This window comes from Colossoma macropomum, unplaced genomic scaffold (genome assembly GCF_904425465.1).
Source record: "Colossoma macropomum unplaced genomic scaffold, Colossoma_macropomum, whole genome shotgun sequence".
NCBI classification, from domain to species: Eukaryota; Metazoa; Chordata; class Actinopteri; order Characiformes; family Serrasalmidae; genus Colossoma; species Colossoma macropomum.
This window is the reverse complement of record NW_023494788.1, coordinates 24,408,635-24,432,471: the sequence shown is the minus strand read 5'-3', so window position 1 is coordinate 24,432,471 and position 23,837 is coordinate 24,408,635. Positions and strand designations below refer to the sequence as shown.

Sequence of the window (23,837 nt, the reverse complement as noted above, 5' to 3'; positions counted from 1 at the left end):
CTGTTTACTGTCTGACTCATGTAGACCCGGAGTTTCCCCGTTATCTGCTTACTCAAGTGCATGTAAACATGCTGATCGGATTACTGACAAAATCTGATTTTCTGCAGTTATCGGATTATTAAACGCATGTAAACACACTCAATAATCCGATCATAATTGGATTTATGCAGTTCTCTGATTATTCAAATGGTCTTGTAGACACCATAATCTGATCTAGAAAGCTGATAAAGAGGCTGGATTTTAGCTCAGTGATCAGATTTCTCAGTGCATGTAAACTCTTACTCTGATTTCTTTCGGATTTCTCAGTCTGTGCATGCATGAGAATGACAGCCGTACGAGAAATAAACAAGCCGTGTTGCTGCGAGACGCAGCAAAACGCTTTTGGAGCGACGCTAAAACCAACACGATATATAGGATTTAAATATTCTTCATCTTCTAGAGGATGTATGTTCATATTTTCAGGTAAAGTGGCTCAATGTTCTTTTAATAAAAGCTGCAGCATGAAGTTTGAGTTTTACACTGCGTTTACGTCGCGTCTTCGTCTGTGAGTTTACTGACTGGTTGCAAAGCAGAAATCTGATTACTGCTGGACTCATGTAGACCTGGAGGTTCCCTATTATCTGATTACTCAAGTGCATGTAAACACACTCAATGTGATTTTACTCAATGTAATTCCATACATTTTATAAGGCTTTTGCAAACCCAGTTTCCATGAGAACCACAATGCAGGATCTAAAAGAGCTCAGTTTACTCAAACAATTCCATAACATCTGTCTGTTTTAATTCTTTATTCCTACATCATTTTGAAACAAGGGTAAAATTTCCACACTGCTTCCTCAAGCTGTATCCCAATTAAATGTCACCTGCAGTAAAACAAAAATCACAATAAAGTACGCTAAAATAGAGAAAGTGCATTTCTCATCACAACATCTATAAGGAGAGATGGAAAAATAGAGTGAAGATCTTTGGAAAGAAGAGTACCATTCATATCTAACCTCTGATATGCAATGTTGTTAATCACACGCTCATTAAGACAGTGGTTACTCCAACAATAATTCTAAATAGGCAGCCTGACTCGAGATAGGCTTTCAGTTAATGCTATAAACAGACAGCTTGAAGAGTTAAGAAGGATAATGCAGTAGATCCCAAATAATAGCATCTTCCATGTCCAATAGCATTTTAAGTCCTCCATGGTGAGCATGAACTGCCATTAAAGTGACACCTCATAGCAGTGTGTTCTTAAAATAATAAAAAAAAAAAACTGCACCATTTAGCAGTACACAAATATTTCACCTACCCTGAAAACACTTGGATATATTCCAAATACAGTACAGTTCTACAGCAGTGCAAACCAACAACCATGTTTAAGACTATTCAATGATTTGCAGAAGAAATTAAAATAAAAAACCTTCCCCTTGAGTTCAACAGACAGACTACAGCAATATTTTTGACCGCTTACTTGGTCATATTACCATATCACCCCTTCAGCACTGATCTCAAACTTCGGCTTTTTCTAACGAGTATGCCCAGTAGGAGAGGATCCTCCTACGACGGGTGCACACAGTACGCTGCTCAGCACAGATGCAGTTGATCTGGAGGAGTGCCGCTGGGCAGAGGAATTGTGTGTGGTGGCAGGGGCATCCAGTCTGCACTCACAGCAAGCTGTTTGCAGTGCAGGCCTTCATTAGGCCACAGTCCACAGTCCCACTAACCAGAGAAACCGCTCCATGGACCTGTAAGGGGCAAAAAGGACAATAAATGCTAGTGACACACTGCTCTGTTTAAGATAAGATGATCCTTTATTAGTCCCACAACAGGGAAATTCACAGTGCTACAGCAGCAAAGGGAGAGCAGGCCACTCTCTCTCACACACACACACATTTTATATATATATCACACACACTGATCAGACATGACATTATGACGTCCTTGTTTCTAGGCTCATTGCCCATTTTTTCAGCTCCACTTACTATATAGGTGCACTTTGTAGTTCTACAGTTACAGACTGTAGTCCATCTGTTTCTCTGCATACTTTGTTAGCCCCCTTTCACCCTGTTCTTCAGTGGTCAGGACCCCCATGGACCCTCACAGAGCAGGTACTATTTGGGTGGTGGATCATTCTCAGCACTGCAGTAACACTGACGTGGTGGTGGTGTGTTAGTGTGTGTTGCGCTGGTCTGAGTGGATCAGACACAGCAGTGCTGCTGGAGTTCTTAAACCCCTCAGTGTCACTGCTGGACTAAGAATAGTCCACCAACCAAAAATATCCAGCCAACAGCGTCCTGTGACCACTGATGAAGGACTAGAGGATGACCAACACAAACTGTGCAGCAGCAGATGAGCTGTCGTCTCTGACTTTACATCTACATGGTGGACTGACAAGGTAGGAGTGTCTAATAGAGTGGACAATGAGTGGACAGTGTTTAAAAACTCCAGCAGCACTGCTGTGTCTGATCCACCCAGACCAGCGCAACACACACCAACACACCACCACCACGTCAGTGTTACTGCAGTGCTGAGAATGATCCACTACCCAAATAGTACCTGCTCTGTGAGGGTCCATGGGGGTCCTGACCACTGAAGAACAGGGTGAAAGGGGGCTAACAAAGTATGCAGAGAAACAGATGGACTACAGTCTGTAACTGTAGAACTACAAAGTGCACCTATATAGTAAGTGGAGCTAAAAACAACTATCCTTCACAAACATCAACAATATACACATTATAAATAGAAAAGCAAAAGTCTTTACACTTTAGAGATATTTTACAAGTAATCCACATGGAGTATTGAGTAAATTGCACACAGGAAATGGTGATGAATTCACAGTTTATGTTCTGTAGGTGTGTGAGGTCTAACATGAGGTGGAGGAGGATTCTACTAGGAGAAGTGCTGGTTGTACAGTCTAACAGAAGCAGGAAGGAAGGACCTGTGAATCCGCTCCCTCACACACTTGGGGTGAAACAGCCTGTCACTGAACAGCCCGTCACCTGTTAGCATTTACCTGATCACATCTCTGTGTTGGAAAAGTCATTGTGCTAATTTGTATAATCAAAATACTTCAGCAACAATGCACTAGAAACACAACGCTTGACCCTTGTAAACAGTATTTCATGCTATAGATTTTAAGCCATTATTAAGTTGTGCCCTTCATGCAATGTCAACGTGTATAATGTGCAAAATCAAACAGTTATAAGTCTCATAAATTACATTACAAAACCACTTCAAGTAGCATTCAATAATGCATTAGTTTATCATTATATTTCAACGAAAAGTATCTTCAGTGTTTGCTATAAACATGACAGATAATCACACCAGCCTTTTATCACTTACTTCTCTCTCAGCTTGAACAGCAGCACTATGGGGAGGGGAATTTGAGCTTGTCAACCTGATTCATCTTGAGGTGGTTGTCTAAGATGTGGAAGAGCTCCTGAATGTTTGGTACATATCCTGACTGTAGCTTTGACCAAACTGGAACATCTAAAACAGAAACACAAATATTTCAATTTCTTTAAACGTCCGTGAACATACTGATGTTTAAAAGCCTTTAAAATTAAACAGTGTACATGTGTATCTCAAAACAATCTCAAACTCAGATCATAATCACATTTACAACACACTGCAGATCAATGCAAGGATATGACGAACAAAGGAGGAGACCTCATATATAAAACATTTGCATGTATGGATATACGTATAAAACAGTGTATGTTAAAATTCACATTTTAAAAAAATGATAAAACATGAATTTGAAAGGAAAATGTCCATAGTTCAACCAAGTTTCCTACATGATGTATGAAAACAGTAGCAATGCAAGCAAGCTGCAGGCATCACTAAACAATTACCTATTATAAGCTTAACCCCTTGCCACATCAACAAATTACAAATAAAGCCCAATGACAAATCCAAATAACTAAATTTAAATCAAGTTTTATTTATGATCTTTCTTTCACAAATAAGGCAATAAGGCAAATATCAAGGATATCTTGCTGCAAATAGGCCTATGACATTTAACCCCTTTAAATCCCAGGCTTATTACATACTAACGCTTATTTTTCAGTAACTGCGGGGACATTAATGCAAACTGCTTGAGCTACACTCTTAAAAATAATGGTTCTTCACGGGCCCTTTAGCAAAGAAAATGGTTCTATCTAGAACTCTGAACGCTCGAAGAACCATTTGCATGGGTCTCTGCATGGTGAAATGGCTCGTCAGACTGATGGAGAATGTGTTGTATATGGTTCTAGAAAGACACCAAAAAGGGTTCTTCTTTTGTTACAAGCTTGAAATTCTAACAATAGCAGGACCCTTTGTGGTGCTATATAGAACCCTTTTCAAAAACCATCTACAGCACATTCTTCATCAATCTGAAGAACCATTTTACCATTGAAGAGACCCATTTAATCATGCAAATGGTTCTTTGAGTGTTCATAGTTCTATACAGAACCATTTTCTTTGCTAAAGAACCCTGGAAGAACTAAGCGTTTTATGTGTGTATTCTTAGGTTATATGCGTAATAAAGCTTTTGTCCTGCCTGTGGGCCCTGGCCATTGAAGGGGTTAATAAATGCACTACTACTGCTTTTATATATATATATATATATATATATATATATATATATATATATATATATATATATATATATACACCCCCCAAAAAAGAAATCTTTTCATCTGCACACAAATGCTTTTCTTAAGAACAGATTTGGTGAAATATTCAACTACTGTTTCTAAATGCGGCTCCATGTATCTAAAAACGTAGCTGCTTGGTACTCGGCTAAAGTAAGTCCAATCCGAATTAATATCTGACTAGGCCCAGGCATTCGTGCAGTTGTTAATGCTGAACACAGGCAGCACCACCAACATGAAAACGAAGAGAAAAATAAAGTGAAAGCGATCTTACCATTTAGTGTTATCTCAAACGCTCCGGTAGATAGGAAATGGGTCTCCAACATATTACTGAGGAAGAACGCCATAAGACATGAGAATATCTAAAGGAAAAACAAACCCAAGACTAGTTAAAAAAAGAACACACAAAAATCCCACATAGATTTTCCACGCGTTAACTGTAAATTGCAGACATCAAACAGAATAAAGAGTCACATCTCCACAACATGATGTACAAAAATCAGTGTTAAACGAGAGTGAGTGAAAGGTGTAAAACTATTTCACAAAAGCCACTGAACTTCTACAGACAATAATCAATATATGGCTGTTGTCGAAAGAAAACGTCCTCTCCCCAAAATGGTAATTTTACAGGAGAAGGAAAAAACATACTCTAGTTTTAATGTAAGTCTATGGAACCAGACTTTTTTGCCAAGTCAAATTATGTCAAAACCTGAAAAACAGCAAAAATGGAGATATGAGGTTTTTCCCCTCCCAACAACATTGAGTGCGTATACATGCACTCAATAATCCAATCATAATCAGATTTCTGCAATTATCTGATTATTCAAATGGTCATGTAAACACCATACTCCGATCTAGAAATCCGATAAAGAGAGCTGGATTTTAGCTCAGAAATCCGATTTCTCAGTCTGCGCATACGCAAGATCAGATGGTGGATGCTGGAGATGGAGCAACACACTTTTGGAGCGGCGCTGAAACCAAACACAAAATGAAGGATCTAAATATTCTTCATCTTCTAGATGCTGTATGTTCATATTTTCAGGTAAAGTGGCGCAATGTTAAAAAAAAGCCGCGGCATGAAGTTTGAGTTTTACGTTACGTTTACGTCACGTCTTCTTCTGTGAGTTTATTGGCTGGTTGCAAAGCAGAAATCTGATTACTGTCTGACTCATGTAGACCTGGAGTCTTCGCATTATCTGCTTACTCAAGTGCATGTAAACGCGTTGATCGGATTACTGACAAAATCTGATTTTCTACAGTTATCGGATTATTAAGTGCATGTAAACACAGTGATATACAACCTCTTACACCATTCCACTCACTCCTCTCAAAAGACTGCGACAGTATAAACTACAAAACCCATACAAACCTTCTGCTGCAACAAAACATGCTCGGAACGTGTCAGAACAAATACATTACGTGCTAAAGTGCGAGACAAAGACGACGCCTTTTACCTTATTTTCTTGACTCCAGGACCAAACCCTTGGTGTATCCACTCCAAGCATTTGAAAGGGATTTTGTCCAGTCACAATCAGGGCAATGGCAAGCAGTTTGAAGTAAGAAATGATATTTGCAAGGTATCTTGGGAAATAGAGGAAAAACATCATGGGTTTTAATGAAGTGGTTGCAGACTCTGACTGTATTTTAAAAGAGAACAACTTCTTTAAAGGGCATCTAACACTTTCAGACATGAGCTGAAAAACCTTCTTCCTAATCCCACCTAATCCCATTTAAGGCCTCAGCATATTTCTAGCGAAACGAAATTCTCAAGATACAACTTTGCATACTGTCTACGGTTTCGTGTTGCGGATGCTCCATGTGACGCTATGACATGATAATTTCATGACTGCAGGAAAACGATTCTTTCACTGTTCTAACTACGGCGACGTTTGTATTCGGAATACCGTCACCATTTAAGGTGGAACGGGAAAATTCAAACAAGAAGCTGGTGAACAGAAAGCCAACTTCAGCCTCATCCTCTTGTGAACCTAAATATAAGATAACCTGTATGTTTTAGTGCTCAGTACTAGTCAGTACTACCGAATAACATCGAATATTATACCGAATATTATACCGAATAATAATACCGACTTACCATCTCACATTTAGGAGGTTTTCATTGTTTATTTAACAAATGCGCATTTCACAGTGAAATATTAGTGTATCTGCCAAAGCAGAAGCTCCTCAAAGTCGTCCATCTTTGTTTCATGAGACGCCTCTTTTAACTGACCAATCACAGGCTCTGTCGCGTAGTGTCTTCGTCCGCGGAGTTCACCCACCTGCCATGTGCGTGACACGGCGAACGAAGCCTCCGCGCGACATCTGCGGTTGTTCGTTTTCTCTGCAATTACGTCATATTGTTTGATGAAGCCAGGCGAACGTCGTCTCCGCAAGAAGTGTGCTGAGGCCTTTACAATAGACTTTACTAGAGGTTACTAACTTATCCCTACATGTTAAATATATGTAAATCTATGGGCTGTTGTTTTCATACATAGCAGGTTTAAATCACAAAGCATACTGGGTAACTCACTTATTGACGGGTTTGGGAGGGTAGTTCTCCCCCTCGATTCTGATGTCCGGGTACAGCTGGTTGATAGACCGGGAGTACTCCTGGAACACCTTACTGTACCCTCAGGATATACTGAAAAATTGAGTAATATAGTATTATTATTCTTACTCTGAACAACATATGTTGAGTGTAAGGATGGGCAATAAAACAATAATCATCATGATAAACATCACAATATGTTCTGAGCATACTGTGGATACTATCAGCACAACTCGCAGCACAATTAGTTAACTATTTACTTGGGTTTTAGTGCAGCTTACTATGTGAAACACTTAATCAAGGTAGTATTTTTATGCGGGATCACTGGTTTATTATTGATTGTTTAATCAGAACAGTAAAGTTAAATTTGATGCCTATTGTGATGTTCTGTTTTTGCCATATTGCCCATCCCTAGTCTCACACCCCCTCTATCTAAAAGGGGTTATCTTTATAATCTGATGTCTTTGTTTTAATGGAACATACACTTTTAAAAGAAGATGGTTCCTCAAAGATCCTTTAGTAAAGTAAACAGCTCTGTTAAGACCAATGAGCTCCATAATATAGAGCCATTTAATGCTTAAACGGTTCTTCAGATTGATCGAGAATGTGTTACATAACTACTGTTCTACGTAGAGCTTTTTGGAAATGGTTCGTTACAGCATCAAAAAGGGTTCTACTATTTTTGCAATGTCAAGCATTTAACAATAGCAGAACCCTTGTTGGTCCTACACAGAACCAATGACAACACATTCTCCATCAATCTGAAGAACAAATTCACCATGCAAAGTATGCAAGCATGACATGGCTCGATATAAAACTCGTGGTTCTAAACAGAACCATTACCTTTACTTAAGAACCCTTGAAGAACCGTCTTCAAGAGCGTAAAGCAGATATTCACCAATACAAAATCATGCAAGGGTGACAAGCTGTCATGCAGCTACCGGTCAGCTAGCTCACCGTCTCACTGGACAAAATGAACCACACAGGCAATGTAACAGCAGATACGACGACGGTTGGAGATGAAGAAGCTTATTCTTATAAAGCAAGGCTGGTGTTTAATAAAAAAATAGAGTTTTAGCTCGACAGCCGGCAAAAATAGCCGGTCTGACAAATGCTAAAATAGCTAACTAGCTAGCTGTCTCCGTTCACATTCACAAAGCGGAGGCTAACGGCGTTAGCTCAGGTTAGCTACGTAAACAAGGCTGATTTTGGCTTCCTATTCGCCAGCTTCTTGCACGAATTTCCCCGTTCCACCTTATATGGTAACACCTGTTAGATTCCGGAGCCTGCAACTGCTGCACCGTTTAAGGTGGAACGGCAAATTCGAACAAGAAAGCTGGCGAAAAGGAAGCTAACTTCAGCTTCATGCTAAGCTAATAGCTTCCAACCTCAGCCTCGCCCAGGCTGAACAGGGGTTCAGACAGAACAGGGGTTCAGAGGCTGAAACCGGGTTTAGACAGAACCAGTAAAAGCTCCCTCACCAGTACTGAAACCTCAGGACTGGCCCCGTGTAAAACTTCGGCTTGGTCTGCCTCTGCGTGTGGATGTCTGGATTGAGAAAGCCGTCGGGCCCCATGCTCTCCGCGGCCTGCTTCTGCTGCTGCTGCTCGGTCTGGTCAGCGGCGCTCCTGCCGAGATAAATATCCCGCACCGTGACCACCGTAAACAGCAGCAGAGCCGTTAAAATACCCGTTTGGCTGTATTCAGCCATATCCGAGGAAACACTACGGGACGCCTCAGGAAACGTCCCCCAGCCACCGTCAGGAGTGACTGGTTTGGTGGACTTCAGTCACCGCCTCGCGTCCTTACAAGCAAACCGGTTTTCAGTGTAAGTAGAGGGGCTTCAAAATACAGGCGAGAGTTCATTTGCTGCCCTCTTCTGGGGGAAATGGGGGGATAAAAACATAATTTGACCACAGCTCCACCTGGTGGCACTCTGGCTGAATGTCAATCGTGCTATCAGAGGAAAATTGCCACTCAGTGATGTATTCCGGGCTTGTCAAACGCTAGAGGGCGCTCCCGAGTACGTCCAAAATGAAAGGGTTAATATGGAGCATTTGAGCAAAATCAAAGTTTGTGAATGCTTAAAAATTTTTATTCACTTCCTGCACACACAGAACAGCATAAGACATTATAACACCTCTGTTATATTCTTGAGCACTTTTGAACTCCAGTTATAGGACTTTATAACGGGGCCTCATGTACGTTCATGACGTCAGTGAGTGCAAACCAGAGCCTGTTTATGAGGAGCTCTGGCCTCTTCTTATTTCCCCCGTTATATCAAAAACAGGCCTGTTAAACAGCACGGGGCGCCCGCGAGCCCTCAATGAATGGGAGTAAATGGAACTCAATGGCTAAAAACGAAAAGTTAAAATAGTTTCTAATCACTTGCCCAGAACTTTCCTTTAATTTTAGAAAGTAGAAGGATGGATTTCACTAAAAAAAACAAAGAAAACACACCTATATATTTCCTTTTTCTACAGCAAACGGGTTTTGGGCACCAGAACGCTGGCATTACTGCTACTGAGTGCTGTTTACTGAGTGCATTTTGATATATAAGAATGCATTCACTTCCTGCACACAGAACAACGTAAGACATTATAACACCTCTGTTGTATTCTTGAGTGCTTTTGAACTCCAGTTATAGGACTTTATAACAAGGCCTCATGTACGTTCATGACATCTGTGAGCACACACTGCTTCGCTCGCCAACCAATCAGTACCAGTAACGCTAGTGTCCTACAGCCCAAAACCAGAGACCTTGCAGAGAGGAGAATTACCAGAGCCGGTTTATGAGGAGCCTGGCCTCATCCTATTTCCCTGTTATATCAAAAACATGACCATGATATGAAAGTAGAAGGATGTATTTCATTAAAAAAGCAAAGAAATCTTACCTGTATGTTTTCTTTTTTCTACAGCAAACAGGTTTTGGGCAGCAGAACGCTAACATTAGTGCTACTGAGTGCTGATTGGTTGGCAAGCAGAGCAGCTCATTGGCTTACTGACATCATGAATGTAATGATAGTGAGATGGAGCATTTGAGCAAAATCATAGTTTACAAATACTTAAATATTTTTAACGTAGTACAATCAGTTCCTGAACACAGAACAGCATAACACATTTAAACACTGCTGTTATATTTCTAACAGCTTTTAAACTCGAGTTATAGGAGTTTAAAACAGTGCCTCAGGCACTTTCATGACATCTGTGAGCGTGAACAGCTAATGAGCTGCTCTGCTCTCCAACCAATCAGCACTCAGTAGCAGTAATGTTAGCGTCCTGCTGCCCAAAACCTGTTTGCTGTAGAAAAAAGAAAAAATACAGGTAAGATTTCTTAGCTTTTTTAGTGAAATCCATCCTTCTACTGTCTAAAATTAAAGGAAAGTTCTGGGCGAGTGATTAGAAACTATTTTAACTTTTTGTTTTTAGCTGTTTAGCTCCATTTACTCCCATTCAATGAGGACTCTCTGGTGTTTTGCCGTCCTGTTTTTGATATAAAAGGGGAAATACAAGGAGGCCAGGTTCCTCATAAACAGGCTTTGTAGGGCCCCCTGCAAATTACGCAAGGGCCCCATTTCCCTCGTGGCAAAGAGTCTTTTTGTTTACAACATCGATGAGAGATTAAAGCAGAACTATCCGTCAGGGTGAGGATTTCTTACTTAGCCAGATGACTTAAGCCCAGAGATGAGGATTGTCCAGTGAGAATGTCCCTTAGCTCTTTTCCTAGTGGACAGACTTGACTTTGGGCTTAAGTTATCTAGGAAAACCGAGAAATTCTGCTTTGTAAAATATCCCCCGGTCATGAAAAAAGAGGAAAAAAAAACAATGAGAGTGAACTGCAGGAACAGCAATCAGGTAAACTTGTGTTCTCTCCAAATTTGGTGTCAGCATATTACAGTAACATTGAATAAATAAAAGTTGATGTGCCAGCTGGGCAGTGCATCTCTCTCTAGTCTGTGAAAGTGACATACAGCTATTTATTACATTTGGTGGACGCCAACGCGCGTAAACCTCTGTAGAGACCAGTCCAGCCCAGACAATATATGGGTGCGATGACACTCTCCTGATAGGCACACATGATTTTAAAACAAGACAATATTAGTCAATATTAGTCAAGGTTTAGGTACTCTGGACTGATGCAAAATGGAAAGCAATGGACTGACATTACGTATTGATTAAATATTGAATTTAAAATGTCGATTAGCTGGGCATGCTGGGCAATAAGGATGCACATCTCTCAGTAAATAATAACTATCAAGTATTCAACCGAGGCAGAGTATAAATAGTGTTTTATATTAGAAAATGTATAAAAAGAAATCTGGGGGAGCCCATTTGAATGGGCCTGATGCAGCTGATAAAATTAATAATAGTACTATACTAATTAATACTAATTATCTAATTTTTCAGGTGCTGTGCTTAGGTTTATCAGCATTTATGTTAATGTTCATATCCATGTTTCCTCAAGATTCTATAGAAAATATTCTATTCAGTAAATATTGTTTGTTTCCCTCATTCTTTTCTTTACATCTCTATTTACTCTTAGACTGACAGATGGACCAAACTGGAAGGACTGGGGTGTCAGGTGTGACTGTGTGGCAATTGCAAATGGTTTACATGGCTCATGGATCAGGTAGGAGGGCCCCTTTGCAGAATTTTGCCTAGGGCCCCAGGAAGGTCAGGACCAGCTCTGAAGAGACAGATTTTTTTTAGTGAAATACATCCTTCTGCTTTCTAGAATTAAAAGAAGATCCTGGACAAATGGTTAGAAACTATTCTACTCACTCGAGAGCACCCTCTGGCATTTTGCAGTCATGTTTTTAATATAACAGGAGAAATAGGAAGCAGCCAGGCACCCCTTAAACCAGATCTGGTTCTATGCTGTACATTGACTTTAATTTAACCCCTTAAAATCCATCAGTGATTATTATTATTCAGTAACTACAGGGACTTCAGTGGGAACTGGTTAAGCTGTTCTTAGGTTATAGAAGTGTGTAATAAAACTTTGATATATTAAAATTACCTTATAGATCTACCTTAGACTATAGCCCATCTTTTGCCATGCACAGTTTATGATAACAATCCTCTAGACCTTCATCAGTGGTTAGCTGCTTTTAGCTGCTATTTTTGGGTGGTTACTCACAATCTAGCAGTGACACTAAGATGTTTAAATACCATGGCAACGCTCCTGTGCCTGGCACTTTCGCACTAATGCAAAAATACTCTATCAGGTCTGTGTTACTGCAGTAGTGAGAATGGTCTACACAAATAATATCTGTAGGCCTACACTTGAGCAAGAAATGTAGCAGCGAGGGTGGCTGACAAGTTGTGTGTGACAACAGATGGGCTAGTCTGTAACTGTACACCCACATAATGGACCTTTACTGTAGGTGGACCTCAAAGAGGCCAGTGAGTATAAGAACAAGGTAGGTGTGTCTAATAAAGTGGATTGTCCAAAAGGGAGATATTAAAGGGGAATTCCACCGATTTTTCAAAATGTTTGCATAATTCCTTAATTGCAGTGTAAACAAACTAATTTAGAGTGGTTTGATTTGAAACGATGCATTGTGGAGAATGTTACAGACTCAGATTTCTTTATAGTGGGGGTGATAGGAACCAGGGGTCACCACGTCTACAACACAAATACAGCCATTTTATTGACTATCCAAAACCAAAAAAAGTTTTCTTTGGGGGCTATTTTGCCTTACAATGCCCTGCATGTACCCCTCTGCTATAAATGGATTCAACTAAGTGGGTTAACAAGATGTTTTAGGCTACATTTATCACAAAACTATAAAAAAAAACAATGTCTCACTCAGGAGCTTTTAGAGGCATTAAACGCTTCAGATGTCTGGTTCCTATCACTTCCACTGTGAACAATTCTGACTTTGTAAGTTTCTCTAGAACAGAGCATTTCACACCAAACCACTCTGAATGACTTTGTTTACATCGTAAACATTTAATTATCTGCAACATTTGAAAAATTAGTGGTGTTCCCCTTTAAGGGTTCAGCCTCAGTTACTGTTGTTTTCATTTGTTTCTTGCATTTAATCACTAGTTAATGAATCTAAGCTTCATTAACTAAACGAACAATGCAATTACGGGAAAAAATGACTGGGAAGATTTTGACCATTTGCAGGGTAAGCCACTGTATATGATTGATATTATATCAAAATATTTACCACATAAGCTGAAAAGTTGTATATATTAAATTCCAATAGTAATCAGCTATTAATCGACTCAAGCTTCATTCATTAGGTTAGTTTGACTCTGTTTAGTGATAAATAATAAAGAAAATTATATTTTTGCTAGTAAGAAAATACATAATCTGCGTTTAGTATAAAGTAGTATTATATTCTTGTGGTGCTGGTAATGCGCAAAGTAGTTCAACACTGTTTCTATCCAGTATTTTGTCTGTAGGTTGTAATTCCTGAGCATCACCCACCAGCAGTCAAAAGTTTGGACACAACACACATCAAAGATGGGTTGCTGTTTTCCACACCTTAAAATAACAGTGAAGAATCCAAAGCTATACAAGAACACAAGGGGATTAACCCTTGTATGGTGTTGATGTGTTTGTAACTTAGTGGTCTGCTGGACCCACCACATTATTGTTTTTTAAATTAATACAGCCATAAGAATTTATGTAAAAATACAAGATGTTTAAAATATCACAAGTGGCCAGCGTAGGGTTCTCCTTTAGCAGCTGTAGCCAGTCAGCAGCCTGTCCATGTTGTCCACCCTCATACACACACACACACACATATATACAAACATAGACACACACACAGACACAAACACACTAACATGAGGCCATGTAGGAGGAGAACAGAGTGAAGGACACAGCACCTCCACACTTTTACTCCCTGTGGGTTTAGCCCAACACCACGTGTGTAATATAAATGTGTGGGGGGTGAACAGAGTGAAGACACTGAAAATGGGTTATTTTATATGTTCTTCACAGAAATTGAGCAAAGGCCAAGAATCTGAGGTTTTCATTTTGGTTAACATTGAAAATGAGTCCCACAGACCCCAACACCACACAAGGGTTAATGTAGGATTATGTAGTTGATTCACACCAGCCCCTCCTGTGCCTTGATGTAACTTTACACTCTTATCGTTCACTCAAGCAAGTCCTGAGATGCTTTTCCAGCAGGATTTAAGAAGTTCCTTATGTTTTACGTACTACATATATGCTGAGAACTTGCAAGCTACCTGAAAACCACTTGTTGGAAGAATTACTCCAAAAACCTATTTTAAAGAGTTTTCAAACTAAATTCATTCATCTATTTCACTATTTATATTTGTCTTCGAAACAAGCCTTTCAAGCCTGTAAGCTTTCGAATAAAAGTGTCTCTAGGATGATAAACACATTCTGTCAGGTGTTTCCAAATTTTTGACTGGTATCGTTCACTGAAAATTGTTACTCTGCTCCAGTGGTTCTCAATCCTGGGCCTGTATTCATGAAGCTTCTCAGAGTCGGAGTGCTGATCTTGGATCAGATCCCTCTAAAGGCGTATTTATTACGACTTCACTAACAGGAACAGATCCTAGATCAGCAGTCTTAATATGGGAAGCTTCATGAATACCAGCCCTGTTTCTGTAGTACCACTGCCCTACACATTTTAGAGTTTCCCGCTGCTCCCAACACACCTGAGGCAAATAACGAAGCTTCTTGCGGTGACCTGGGTGTGTTAGGAAAAGACTCCAGGACCAGAACGGAGAACCACTGTTCTGCTCTTAGCATTGTGCATCCTTAATGCTTCCACAATGACTAAACAACACCAGCAAGCTCTAACTGGAGTCAACTGCCTATGGTATTGCTGTAAGGTCTTACTCTCTGCACACCTGACTGTGCTTAATTTCATTTCGTCAGTAATTTTTCTTGACAATTTTCTCGCCAAACTGAAAACATTGGAGTTTACTCAAGTTTGGTGCATTACTTTTTTTTTTGGGAGTACTAGTGAGTACATTTGTATTAGAGTCATTCCAAAGCACCTAAGCCCTGTCCAGTCACATCAGTTAATCAGGTAAAAAAAAAAAAACAAGCAAAAACTTAAATTTAATTCAAGCAACAATGCAGTTTTTCAAAATTGTGCTCCAATTCTTGTGCCCTTTTATGGTTGAAACTGCATCCTAAATGGTAAGTTTAACTGCTTACAGAGTGACTGGACTGAGCTGAAATATTAGCTGGGTTTAAATGCAACGCTATAGGAAAAATATCAAGCAAAAATAATATAGTTTCTACAGCCATGCAGAATAAGCTATTCAATTGGTTTTTTTAGCTACAGATTTTAGTTTTTTCCTATTAGACCTCTGTTCAGAGCATCTTTGATATTGCCTTTAACTGATTACAGAAAGGCTGAAATTTGAGGAAATATTAACAGGTTATTAATACAGCATCATTAAGAATATTTACCTTTAAATCAACTAGTTTTTGCTACTCAGTAGCTTCTAACTGGGTCAGTTTATAGGAAGATGTAGATGTTTTAAGGTCATTTTGTTAATTTATTGATGCTGACTGAAATGTCTTTGAAAAAATATTTTAGTAAATTAGGGTTTTATACAGTATTCCTAAGTGAATTATTAGTAATACGTTAGTAATAGTAATTTAGTAATAAATATATCCTCCAATAAATTAACCTGTTGAGGGTATTTAGTAGCACAAAACTAATTGATTTAAAGTGAAATATTATTAATAGTTTTGTATTTATACCTAGTATTTAATGTTTGCGCTCAGATCAGCCTTTCTGTAAGCAGCTAAACTCAAACTTCAAAATCAGTAACTTATAAACTAATTGGCGCATAGCTAATTTTGCATGACAGTGTGACCAGACAGGGCCTAGGTAAGTTCCCGTGTTACATTTTCTCCACTTTATTATCTACAGCCTTCATTATGTGTTTTCTTTTCAGCTGCGTCACAAACAGTCAGTTCCGCATCATACAGTGGGAGGTTTAATTTGGAGCTCAAAACTGGACATAGGTACAGGATCATGTCGCACTGCAGATGCTGAAGTTTAAAAGCATGACAAGTGGTAAGGAGAAGCGCCTTCCTTATATATTCAAGAACACACAAGAAGGAAAAAAAATGCCCAGGCAACTCAAGATGTGAACAGCTACAAAGAAAGACATCAAAAAGAAAAGAATACTGGCTTAATAACAATGAGCAGACTCTGGCTGAGTGTATATAATCACTATGGCAGTCAACACAGCACTGTTCATTTCATAACCGGCTTGTTTTCTGTCTCCACACCAGCAGCAGACTTCATCCTGAAGCATTAATTTAACCACAGCAGCCTCTTACTTGATACAGTATTGAGTCTTTTTCCAATGCTTTTCATAAAACTGCTTTGCTTGAAATCTGCTTTCATGGAGACTCAGTACATAAAGAGAAGGAGCCTCTTTAGGTTGGTGAAATATTAAAACGGTACGATATTAGTGATAAACCAGTCGGGTGTGGTTAGAAGTTAGTATCTTGCTGCTATGGAAAACCTTGCATCCTTATCGACCTCACATATTCAGTGCTGAAAAAACTTTTTTGGAATACGCTAAAGGAAATTACATAGGCTTTCCCAACATCAATTCACAGCCTTACATACATGGCAATAATCATGATAATACAACATGCACTTTTTCAGGACTAGTGATTATTTTGCTATTGTATAAAGGAAGATATTGCATGGCTACAAATGCATATTGTTATACATTAAGCTCCAAATATTAAGGCATACAAACATCTGAATGGCTATCATGAAAGCCCCCATGTGCAATTAAGTACACAGCTCATGCAATACCTACTTTAGGCCAGTGAATCCATTTATATGCAGTTCCTGACTGCACACAGATCGAGCTTCAGATGAATAAATAATCAGGTTAGGTATGGTATGTCTTATTGCGCTCAATAATCTCGAGTTGATTGTATGCTGGAAGATGAATCCAAATCAGTGGTCCGTAAAGCTGAGTGACTGGAAATCTGGATGAAAGCCAATGGGTAAGAAGGCATATGCAATAAACTGAACGGTGAACGTCATTATAGCCTGTGGATAATATCCTCAAACGTACAAAAACGTTTTTCGGTGACACTGTGATTGACAAGATAAACCCAGAAACAGAGAAGCAAACACACGGACAAACAAACCAGGCAAACACAAGGCTCACGGAACAGTCACCACTAAAGGTAAAACGTCATTAGTTGCAGGCACATTCTATCTTTGCAGCTATCACCGTTAGTTCCTCTTCCGTCCGAACAGGGGTGGAACGTAGGAGAAAATCGTTACGGGAGTCGGCGGACTTCACAGTAAAGGTCCTCAGCAGGGGCAGGTGCTTTTCTGCTCGGGTTCATGGCTAAGCCTCACTCTCCCGTCCTCCCTCTGCACGTCTCTATACAGCAGCGACTTCTGGGCCTTCAGACGACAGGCCAGGCACATGAAAATGGAGTCCACGTTCTGGCTCTCCTTGGGGTCTTTGGCCGACGTCTCGAATAGCAGCATGTTGTGGGCATCGGCGAACTTGAGGGCAGTGTTGGAAGGCACCTGGATCTGGTCCACCAGGTCACATTTGTTGCCCACAAGGACGCGGGGCACGGAGGGCGACACGCGGTGCCCGTTGCACTCCTGGATCCAGGTCTTCAGGTTCTCGAACGAAGCCATTTTGGTGACGTCATAGACAAAGACGACGGCGTGCACGTTGCGGTAGTAGTGCTCCACCATGCTTTTGCGGAAGCGCTCCTGACCTGCCGTGTCCCATACCTGCACCTGTTTGCACACAAATACAAGAAGAGGGAAACATGGTAAATGGAGCTTGTTGTGTCGATTTTTGACATATAATGCTCCCTTTTATTAAGACAATGGCTGTTTTGTAATGTATATTCTGGACAGACATAGGGACAAGGATGATAATAACTAGGAAGAAAAACTAAAATAAACACCTTTACATGACAAGTAAAAGGCACTTAGCCAAGAAGCTAAATTTTTAACTATAACTTCTTAATTTTCACAACTTAAATTGGCATTCTAATGTACAGGGTGTCCCAAAAAATTAATTCATTTGAAAAATCATTTGAGATGTGAATATCTGAGTAACTACATGTCCTGGCAAACGAAATTAAATAGGCTTCATGTTGATCAATACAAGATTTATTCATCAAAATTCGAACAAGAAATTCAAAGGGATGTAGATTTTATAACCGATTTCACAGCTTCAAAAATGTTATATCTTCCGATACTGGTGGTCGTCCAGATCCCTCTGTCCTGCACAGACAGCCTTCCTCTTTGAATTTTTTGTGCCATGTCCAAATCTGCTTTCCAGTTGGTGCATTTTTTCTCGAAAATGCTCGCTGCACACTCTTGTTTGACTGTGTTCGAGCATATTCTAACACACAAAATGATCATTTCTCATGAACGCCAGTCTTCAACCTGAATAAAAAACATTAAAAATTAAACTTGGTTAGTTTTTACACGTTTTGTTCAAATTTGAGATCATTTGAGGGAGAATTGGCTGTTATTAGACTACGAAACCATGTCAATTTTTTGGGACACCCTGTACAGCTAGAATGTTATTGGTTGTGTTATGTGGTATTCTGTTGCACAGCACTGTATCGCTTAGCCTCATCAGTTTGAATTCATGGTTTTATGTCTTTTTCATGTTTTCCTTCCTCTTACTATAATACCCAGCATGCATTACACAAATACATCATACAACCATCCCTGTGGTGTCAACCAATCCTAACCGCTAGCCAAACCACTGATCTGTAAGCTAATAAACACAACCAAGCTACCATTACCTCAGCAGTCGAACACAAGTGTGAAGAAAACAGTGATTCTTTTGTGATCTTTTATCTATTTTAACACAAACTGGACACCAGAGACAGCTTGTTGTCCCCTCATCTGATGAGTCATGAATGTCACTGAGTACTTCATTCACACCACTGTAATGATGATTTGAAGAAAACGTCTCATCTGCATTCATGAGCTAAATAAATTAATAAATTAATAATACAAAACAGCCAAACCCAATGCAACTGTAGTTGTGATTCCTCTCACCTTCAAGACACATTAGAATTGGGTTTTCCCAACTTTTTAAACTGTAAAATCTCACTCTTTAGACTGTGGCTGCAGGCCTGTAGGATGTGAATATGCATATTTATACAACACTTAGTTTCGGCCACACAAGCTGATGTTGAGAGGCGTTCTAACTGTGCTGTTATTTCACCATAACATTCACAAACACTATCACTCCGCTGAGACGCCGTTGCTAAGCAACGACTTTGACAGCTGTAGGAGACGCTCAAGCCATCTGAACGTTTTTACTTCTTACTTTGCCACAAACAGAAAATGGACACTTTTAAGATCACATTTGACCGACAGCCGATTTGGTCGGACTCTGAAGATGAGACGACACTAAATTCCCAAACTGTCATCACCACTGAGCAGCTTTTCAGTCGGCAGCTGAGACAGAAGAACAGCTGAACAACCTGGAATCAGCCAGAAATGAACCCAACACCATTCGCCAAACTAAATGGGCTGTAAGATGCTTTACAGACTGGCTGGAACAAAACAATATTAATATTGATCTGGCAAAAACTGACAAAACTGAGCTAAACTTGATATTGCGGCAGTTTTATGGCTCAGTCTGTACTTCAAAAGACGAGGCTTACAGCAGACTGAGCAGTGATTGGGCGGAGTTCGTTACTCTGACGTAGCAACAAGCTGCTTGTTAAGGAACTATAATTCGGTGGAAGGAACTGCGAACATTAAAACATATTAAACGCCGCGTTCACGGCCCAGTTTATTAATTTCTTACTTTATTTATTTAACTGTATAAATAACACTCGAGGTCGTGTGTTATCACAAATAACATCACAGCTGTGATGATCTACAGTGACCAAATCACAGCCGTGATGTTATTCCACGATAACACACTCTCTCGAGTGTTCTATTGCTTAATTACAACCAATGTAGTGATGCTAGCATTTTTTTCATTTTAGCCAGAATATGCTTTTTAAAATTTAAGTTATTTCTTAAGCTTATTTTTCTTTTTGCCTTAAAATATGATGTGATCTGAACACCACCATACACACTTTAAAAGATGGTTCTTCAAGGGTTCTTTAGTTAAGAGATCAGTTCTATAAAAAACCATGAACACTCAAAGAACCCTTTGCATGATTAAAGTGTTCTTCAGATTGATGGAGTATGTGTCTTATATGGTTTTATATAAAACCTTTTTGAAAAGGGTTCTATACGGCACCAAAAAGGGTGCCTCTATTGGTACAGGCTTGACATAGTAACAATAGAAGAATCCTTTTTGGTGCTATGTAGAACCCTTTTCAAAACTGTTCTATACAGAACCATCTACAGCACATTCACACATTAATCATGCAAAGGGTTCTTCGAGTGTTCATGGTTCTATATAGAACCATTTTCTTCACTAAAGAACCCTTGAAGGACCATCATTTTCAAGTGTGTAGTTAAGTGAATGGCTCTATTTAGAACCATGACTTCTATACATCACCATTTCACACTTAAAGAATGTGTGTATATGATACTATATAAAACCTTTTTTGAAAACGGTTCTATATAGCACCAAAAAGGGTTCTGTTGTTACAAACTTGACATCGTAACAATATAGCAAAACACTTTTTCATTCTAAATAGAACCACAGGCAACACATTCTCCACTAATCTGAAGAACCCTTTAACAATGCAAAGAACACTTTAATCATGCAAAGGGTTCTTTGAGTGTTCATGGTTCCCTCGAAGATCCCTGAAGGACCATAATTTTTAAGTGTGTAGTTAAGTAAATGGGTCTCTTTAGAACCATGACATATAGAACCTTAATTGAAAATGGTTCTATATAGCACCAAAAAGTGTTCTTCTGTTGATACAAGCTTGACATGGCATTTTTGGTTCTAAATAGAATCAACACATTCTCCATCAATCTGAAGAACGATTTCACCATGCAGAGAACCATTTAAGCATGAAATGGCTCTATATAGAAGTCATACAACTGAAGAACCCCTGAAGAACCATCTTTGTTTAGTGAAATGGTTCTTAGGATTGATAACAAATGTGTGTATATGATACTATATAAAATCTTTATGAAAACGGTTCTATATAGCACCGAAAAGGGTTCTTCTGTTGTTACAAGCTTGACATTGTAACAATAGCAAAACGCTTTTTGGTTCTATATAGAACTACAGACAGCACATTCTCCATCAATCTGAAGAACACTTTAATGATGCAAAGAACCCTTTAATCATGAAAAGGGTCTTAAATTGTTCATGGTTCTATATAGAACCATTTTCTTTACTAAAGAACCCTTGAAGAACAACCATTTTTAAGTGTGTAGTTAAGTAAATGGTTCTATTTAGAACCGTGACTTCTATACATAACCACTTCATTCTTAAATGGTTCTTTGCATGGTGAAATGGTACCTTAGGATTGACGGAGAGTGTGTTGTATATGATTCTATATAGAACCTTTATTGAAAATGGTTCCATATAGCACCAAAAAGGGTTCTTCTGTTGTTACGAGCTTGACATCGTAAAAATATAGCAAAACCCTTTTTGGTTCTAAATAGAATCAACACATTCTCCATCAATCCGAAGAACGATTTCACCATGCAGAGAACCATTTAAGCATGAAATGGATCTATATAGAAGTCATACAACTGAAGAACCCCTGAAGAACCATCTTTGTTTAGTGAAATGGTTCTTAGGATTGATGAAGAATGTGTGTATACGATACTATATAAAACCTTTTTGAAAATGGTTCTAAGCTTGACATTATAAAAATAGCAAAACCTTTTTTGGTTCTATATAGAACTACATACAGCGCATTCCCCATCAATCTGAAGAACGCTTTAATCATGCAAAGGGTTCTTTGAGTGTTCAAGGCTCTATATAGAACCATTTTCTTTACTAAAGAACCCTTGAAGAACAACCATTTTTAAGTGTGTAGTTAAGTAAATGGTTCTATTTAGAACCGTGACTTCTATAAATGGTACCTTAGGATTGACGGAGAGTGTGTTGTATATGATTCTGTATAGAACCTTTATTGAAAATGGTTCCATATAGCACCAAAAAGGGTTCTTCTGTTGATACAAGCTTGACATCGTAAAAATATAGCAAAACCCTTTTGGTTCTAAATGGAATCAACACATTCTCCATCAATCCGAAGAACGATTTCACCATGCAGGGAACCATTTAAGCATGAAATGGATCTATATAGAAGTCATACAACTGAAGAACCCCTGAAGAACCATCTTTGTTTAGTTCATGTAGACAAGCCTGTTTACATTAGCAGCGCACCGCTTGAGCTCGGTCCCATTCAGCCCACTACAAATCAGACCAGGGGCCTCCATTTGATTTTCAGTCCATCTCTCAGCTGCTTCATCCAGGGACACAGAGCACGACAGAGCTGCAGGGCCCCCAAGACAGGCCTGTCGTCTTCAACCCGCCGTCCCAAGGTTAAATGAGGACGCGCCTCTTGGGAATTGTAATGACTGGAGCGCATTATTATGGCAAGTGAACAGGGGGAACGGGAGGCACAATGGACGGCAAAGCAGAGCAGGAGCCTGGTAGCCCCCACACAGCGCCGTCGCTCACAGCCAGGCGTTAATCTGAGCGCAAATAGAAAGGGAACCAAACACAAGAGGCATTTCCTGCTGCTGCCAGACTGATTCATTGCCTTGAACCGAACTGAAACACAACATGTCACGAACCGTGGGCGTTTGAGACAACAACAATGCCCGCCTCATCCTTATGACCTTACCTTTATTTTCTCGCCCTCGATCTCGACCGCTTTCTCCCTGAAATCCACCCCGATCGTGGCCTCCGTTTTGTCGGGGAAGGACCCGCCGGTGAATCGGAAGGTTAGGCACGTCTTGCCCACGTTGGAGTCCCCGATGACGATGATCTTAAAAATCCGCGTTTGCACGCTGTGGTCCAGAGACGAGCTCAGCTCCAGGGACGAGGTGAGGTTGGCATCGCGCGCGGTTCCAGTTCGTCCCCTGTTTTCAGCCGCTTCATTTGCCATAACGGTGAGCCGATGGACACACGCCCGTGCACCGCTGCTCTCTGCTCGGGAGGATGGGGGAAGGGGTGGCACACACATCCACTCCCTTTGCTTCTTTCCCGTATGCAGATGCAAAGGCTGGGACGGCAGGCAAGTGCATGGTAATAGATGCGATTGATGCAGTGTTGGATGCGATGGGACTACAGTGTATGTGATGGCTGGTTAGGCTGTCTCATTAATGCTAATCAACCATACGGAAATCATCTGATGTGTGGCAGTGTATGGATTTGAAATAGCATATGTGGATTTCCATCATATCCAACTTATGTTAGGCCCACATGGTTATCTATTTGACATACATGCCAACTTATTTGAAACTGGCCATTTTCAAATATGGGACATATATTTCAGTCATATATCAATGACTGATATTGTATTACATTATTATTATAGATAAAATATTATTATATAATATATATTTACTGACAGAAAGGACTAATCATATGACTGGCATATATTAGCTTCATGTTGATGACATAGCTTCATGTCATATATATGTCACGTATATTTTTTTCAGTGTTTGTATCAGACATAGCTATGTATGATCCATATATATATATATATATATATATATATATATATATATACACTCATA

The 23,837-nt window shown here is 39.6% G+C and overlaps 2 protein-coding genes across 2 annotated transcripts; both read right to left on the bottom strand.

Annotated features, from left to right (window-relative positions):
• Nucleotides 1–759: 759 nt before the first annotated feature.
• Nucleotides 760–9,035, bottom strand: selenot2 (selenoprotein T, 2). The gene is made up of 6 exons (XM_036568871.1): nucleotides 8,655–9,035; nucleotides 7,156–7,266; nucleotides 6,080–6,206; nucleotides 4,900–4,987; nucleotides 3,331–3,477; nucleotides 760–1,733 (listed from the first exon to the last, which is right to left on the bottom strand). Exons 1-5 carry the CDS (start codon nucleotides 8,882–8,884, stop codon nucleotides 3,356–3,358), a joined length of 678 nt encoding a protein of 225 aa, XP_036424764.1. The 5' UTR covers nucleotides 8,885–9,035; the 3' UTR covers nucleotides 760–1,733; nucleotides 3,331–3,355.
• Nucleotides 9,036–16,112: 7,077 nt separating this feature from the next.
• On the bottom strand, nucleotides 16,113–23,573 carry rab33a (RAB33A, member RAS oncogene family). The gene is made up of 2 exons (XM_036568870.1): nucleotides 22,940–23,573; nucleotides 16,113–17,924 (listed from the first exon to the last, which is right to left on the bottom strand). Exons 1-2 carry the CDS (start codon nucleotides 23,279–23,281, stop codon nucleotides 17,478–17,480), a joined length of 789 nt encoding a protein of 262 aa, XP_036424763.1. The 5' UTR covers nucleotides 23,282–23,573; the 3' UTR covers nucleotides 16,113–17,477.
• Nucleotides 23,574–23,837: the final 264 nt, after the last annotated feature.